The 5,598-nt window shown below is 38.9% G+C and overlaps 1 protein-coding gene across 3 annotated transcripts in view; it reads left to right on the forward strand.

Moving 5' to 3' along the window:
* Positions 1-5,598, forward strand: part of LOC101856038 (apoptosis-resistant E3 ubiquitin protein ligase 1) — a 92,360-nt gene that overhangs the window by 78,592 nt on the left and 8,170 nt on the right. For all 3 annotated transcript variants that reach the window (XM_005103385.3, XM_005103386.3, XM_035971070.1), the window contains 7 exons: positions 41-278; positions 787-950; positions 1,773-1,941; positions 2,684-2,817; positions 3,362-3,439; positions 3,890-4,031; positions 4,894-5,015. In XM_005103385.3, the coding sequence (XP_005103442.1) occupies positions 41-278; positions 787-950; positions 1,773-1,941; positions 2,684-2,817; positions 3,362-3,439; positions 3,890-4,031; positions 4,894-5,015 (1,047 nt within the window). The remainder of the gene's footprint in view (positions 1-40; positions 279-786; positions 951-1,772; positions 1,942-2,683; positions 2,818-3,361; positions 3,440-3,889; positions 4,032-4,893; positions 5,016-5,598) is intronic.

Genomic DNA, 5,598 nt, shown 5'->3' on the forward strand with positions numbered 1-5,598 from the left:
ATTATTATTATTATTGCTACTCTTTTTTTTGGCTTCCCAGTTTTTCCAGAAGAACGGCACGCCGTACCCTGTATCGGACGGAGACGGTGTTCTGATTGAGATCGTCCACGAAGGGGTCAAGGTCGCACAGACCTTGGAGTTTTCCGGAGATGAGCCGGCAGACATGAACTTGGTCCGTTGTTCTTTCACGGTGCACAAGTCTGGAGAGTACAAAATCTCCGTCATGGTCGGGGGTCGGCACATCAAAGACAGTCCTTTCATCAAGTGTTTTGAGGCTGGTGAGTCGTCCAAGCAATTAGTCATTAGCGGAGAAAAAGATGAAGCAATATGTGTCGCAGTATGGTGGAATCAGTCAATTTTTCTGCATATGAAGTTATTGGTATCATCTTAAAGTAAGATTGTTCATTTGACTATCTTCCGCTGTGAAAAATACCCTTCTTTCCTGAATAGAAGTCGAGATATTTGCCATTAAAGGAGGTAAAGGTCACCTCGTTTCTGAGGTAAAATTAACAAGAAAATGGCCACCAAAGTTTGGTGATTTCCTAAGCTTGAGAGTCTTTGGAGATTGCAATTTTCCTTTTTTTTTGTGCTTTTGATCAACGTTTTCCAGTAAAATCCACAAACAAATGTTTGTAAATCGACATAAAAGGTATTGAGCTAAAAAAATAAATTTTTTAAAAATTATCCAACGGCCCTATATAGGCCGATTTCTTTGATTTCATTATTTTGAGGAGCACCTGATTTCATCACGATGCCTCACATTTTTTGCTTTTCGATACCGTCCAGGTCCTATTGACCCCTCCAAGACTGGTTTCATGCACTACACATCCACCGTGGTGTTCCCGGCGGGCACCAGTTACCCTCTCGTCATGGAGACCAGGGACTCCTTTGGCAACCTCTCAGCCTACAGAGCCGACCACAAGGCCTTCTTCAAGATCAAGGTCACAGAGGTATGTGCTTGTTCTAGATAGGCCTTCTTCAAGATCAAGGTCACAGAGATATGTGCTTGTTTTATATATAGGCCTTCTTCAAGATCAAGGTCACAGAGGTATGTGCTTGTTCTAGATAGGCCTTCTTCAAGATCAAGGTCACAGAGATATGTGCTTGTTTTATATAAAGGCCTTCTTCAAGATCAAGGTCACAGAGGTATGTGCTTGTTCTATATATAGGCCTTCTTCAAGATCAAGGTCACAGAGATATGTGGTTGTTCTAGATAGTCCTTCTTCAAGATCTAGGTCACAGTGGTATGTGATTGTTCTAGATGGTATGAAAGTTTCATATATGTCCAGCAAAGATTGCTGATTCAGCAAAGAACACAACTGAGTGTCACCAACTCATCAGTATTCTTCTGTCTTCTCACACTTTAATAATAAAAATGATAATGATAATAAGAAGAAGAAGAATAAAATATAAATCATTTTTATTACGCCTGCTCCCATATGCACACTGGTCTAGGTGCTTTACATAAATCCAAGTAGAAAGAACAAAAATTGAGGAAATTTATATTTGCTCATATGGATTGAAAAATATCTCTCTCTCTCTCTCTCTCTCTCTCTCTCTCTCTCTCTCTCTCTCTCTCTCACACACACACACACATACACCTTCTCTCTCACCTTACATCCACACATACATACATCAATATATTTACATCTAGCTCTCATCAGACGTCCACAAATATATTTATACATCATTATATTTATATCTTTCTCTTATCACACATCCACACATCATTATGTTTACATCTTTCTCTTTCTCTCTCTCTCTCTCTCCAGGCGGGCACCGGAGAGCGCTACTCCCCCACCACCCAGATAGTGTACAACACTCTGGAGAAGAAGCTGGTCATGCACATCAAGATGGACAAAGAAGGTTGCTACCAGGCAACCGTCTCCTACGGAGATGTCAAGCTCAAAAACGGAGAGTTTGATATCCTTGTCCTCAGTGGTAAGTGCAGGCCTTCCAGGTGCTCAGATGAAATTAGAGCTCTTTGATTCTATCTTGCCTGTTGAAGGATCCTGATCGGGTCTGCATAATTGGCGGTGCTCATTAGAGGATCAGATAGGTTCCATTCAGTTAAGTTTCTAGTGGCTTCAGTACATGCTATAAATATACCAACTCCCCAAACCGATCGCCCGACGCGTGGCCTTGAAAACAAACACATCAGGTCATATGCCACTTAGCGTAAATGCTGGGAAATTACACATTTTTATCCGCATGTATTTGGATGTATACGCAAGACTTTATGCTGTTGTGATTTTAAGGTCTTCTTCTAAGTTTTCAAGCTCATTCCTCTCACTTTACCCCCTGTTCATTCTCATTACAGTCTCTTTCTTCCCAGTTTTCATTTTTCCTTTTGGCAATATCTTTACTCTTTGACCTTCTCAACGTACAGATACATTTTTTTACTCTGAATTCCTTTCATTTTAGCTGTTTTTAGTTTTGTAATCAATGTTGTTTCAGTTCAGTGCACATGATTTGTTAGTACAAATTTTACTGTTTTTTAAAATTGTGATGATTATGATAAATAAATGTCTTTTTTCAATCATGTTTATATTTCTAGTTGTGCCCTAATGCTATTTCTGACATGCAATATTTTCATGTCTATTTTGTGGCCTACTGGCTTATGTTTGTTGCTTTTATCTGCTCTTAATTCTACTCTTTGCATTTCCTATCCCTGTCTTTTCAGTGTCAGAGTTGAGCAAGGTGCACAAAAATGTGGCCAAACGGAAACACAACCTGTGGTACGAGGCACGGCTGTTAACGCAGAATGGAGAGACGCTGGATAAACCAAAGAAAGTTTACGTCTACGTGTCACCAAAGGTTGGTTTGGGGGGGTTTTTTTATGTTTTCGTTGAATCGTAAAGTCCTTTTTAACTTTTTTTAAAGGCAAATGATGGCGCTCATATGACCTTATGCAGCTGCGAGCGCCGTAAAACCTCTACTAAATCAATCAATCAATAAGGCAAATGCTGTTCTCTGTTACTCATACCAGATCATTTCAAAGGAGAGTTGCTTGCATGGTTTCCCAATGTGGCTCTAGGGGGCATAAACAATTGTTGACCACAATCAGATTGATACCTCCCTAGTTAAACTGTTTGTGTTAATGGAGGCTCAGTTTTTAGTCTGTAATATTTAATCCAAACCACTTTTACTTTCCCTCAATAAAGAAGAATTGAGGTGTAAATAGTTCAGTTAAAGATTGTTGGGGTTTTTTAATACCTTGTTTTTGCCTGAAGTGCTCTACCCTCCAGTACAATGTTTTTTATGCAAATTAGTAATAATGTTTTGTCCTTTGAAAACTTTATAAAATCTTACCCTTTTTTAGCTTTTGATTGTCAATGGCTTTTTTATTGTCTTGTTCCAGCAACTGACTATTAAAGAATATTACTTCAAGATTTATCCCAAGAAACTGTGCACGTTCCGAGTCTGTCCCTGGACAAAGGTAACACATTTCTCATTGGTTTTTGGGGATCAATCATTCTCTTTTTGCTTTGTCGGTTTGTGAATTTCTTGATTTGTTTATGTGGGAGAAAAATAATGTAGTTGACTTGCCGTGGAAGGTCCAATCTGCCTTCTACTGGTCAAAATTCTTAGTAAATCCTTGACCACTACTGAAATATTTTGTTGGTCAGTATGAATCAATAATAGTTAACTTATAAAAGATTGACATGATACCCTGTCCTCATAAATTAAAGTCATTTACACCATGAGTTAAAGAACCTCGACCACCTATGAGATCTAATAAGATATGCAGAGGAGCAAGGAGAAAAAGAAATCAAAAGATTGATGATCTTGGAGCTGGATGTAAAATGATATTTACAAGTTTGCTTGTTCACAAAGATACACTGTGTTACAGTAGACAATATTTCATTTGGACATCTTTGCCCCACAGTTTGTGTTCAACGGGTCAAACAACAACTACGATGCCCCGAGGTTTTCCATCGAGGATGGCAGTCAGCCCTCAGTGGAGCTGTCGGCCAGAGAGAGAAACACCATCATAGCTACTTTCTCCTGCTTCCTACTGAAGAGTATAGGTAAGTCAGTTCAACCACTCATATTGTGCTTACTTGGGAAAAGGAGGGAGAGAGTACCAGCTTGAAACAAATTGCTACCTTAAAATTATTATTACTAAGCTCTTTCTGCTCTGTATCTCGTTTTGATAAATTTTGCGACAAAAGGCTTGAGCTTCATAATATGTCAAGCTTTTTCGAATGCAATTCTTTGAATATCTTGATAACGACTCGAAATTATCTTTCGATTTTGATAGAGCAGATAAACATTTGATTTCTGATCTCATGGATTTAGTAACTCAAAACGGACAAAAATGTCAGGTAGAACTTTGTATTTCTAAGAAACGAAATATTGTTCCATTAAAAGTTTCTAAAACTCTTTATTTCATGCTAATTGATTGTAAACTATTGTAAGTGTTTTCTGCCCCAGTCAGCACAATTCTGATCATTTAGGAGGCAGGCTGCTTTAATCCTGCCTGTCAGGACCGACAGGAGTTGAGTGAGATGCAACATCCAAGCAGACCAGGGAGATTTTCAACAGAATCACTGCCAAATGTTGAGTGTTGAAAATTATTGTCCCAAATCAATGAGTCTTGACAGGCATTCTTTTCTTAGAAACGTTCTTCCAGAAGTAAATATTTAGAATAGCTATCCACAGAACACCACGTAATAATTGTATTGCAAAGGAGGAAGAATGAGGTCATGTATTGAAGAAATGTTTGTATGATGACATTTTGTTATCTTTTATAAAGAGAATTTGTTGTTTAGTGTTTATAGAAAATTTGATTATTTTGGGGGTTTATTCAACTTTAAGTTTGCAAATGTTTCAGTGCCTGTAACAATAATGGTAACCCACTCACACCTGCCCCCTATTTTTCTCCATCAGGTGGGTCTGAAACGTTCAATGACAAGAGGAATTTTTTCTACCAAGAAATCCGAGCCACACATCACCGGCGATCACATTCGAGTCTGGTGGTGAAGGTTGATCGCTCCAGTTTGTTGTACAGTGTGAGTTCTTGTTCTTCATTCCTTCCCACACACCCTCCCCCCAACCCCCCACCTGCAACCCCACCCCAACCTCCACCTCCACCTCCTTTGCTGTATTTGGCCTCATGTTGCTGCAGTAACATTGCGACGGTTGTTTCCCTTTTTTTTCCAATGCCCATATTTCACCTCGTGCTGCGCCTAACTCATTTTCACCTTTAATTCCCTTTTTTTTCCAATGCTCATATTTCACCTCGTGCTTCACCTCTCACATTCTCACCCTAGTTTCCAAGAAACAACAAGGGACTGAGCTGCTCTAAGGTGCTGCTAAAGAAATGATGTTTTCCTTGTCTGAATGTCAAAGTTTGCAGCAGTGGATTATGATGGGATTGTTAAGAATAATGAAGATAATGATTTTTAACTTTTCTTTTCACTGTAAAGCTGCTACCGCAATCTCTTGTTGGATCATAAAGAATTTATTTTGAATAAGTACCTTTTTCTGAGGTGATATGGTGTATTAGTAATGCACATCAAGGATAAAAGACTTGTGACATATTCTGTCGTTCGAAGTGTTTCTTTTGTTTCTTTATAGCAACTCACCCCCCCC

The sequence above is a fragment of the Aplysia californica genome, unplaced genomic scaffold (assembly GCF_000002075.1).
Source record: "Aplysia californica isolate F4 #8 unplaced genomic scaffold, AplCal3.0 scaffold00370, whole genome shotgun sequence".
Lineage (NCBI taxonomy): Eukaryota > Metazoa > Mollusca > Gastropoda > Aplysiida > Aplysiidae > Aplysia > Aplysia californica.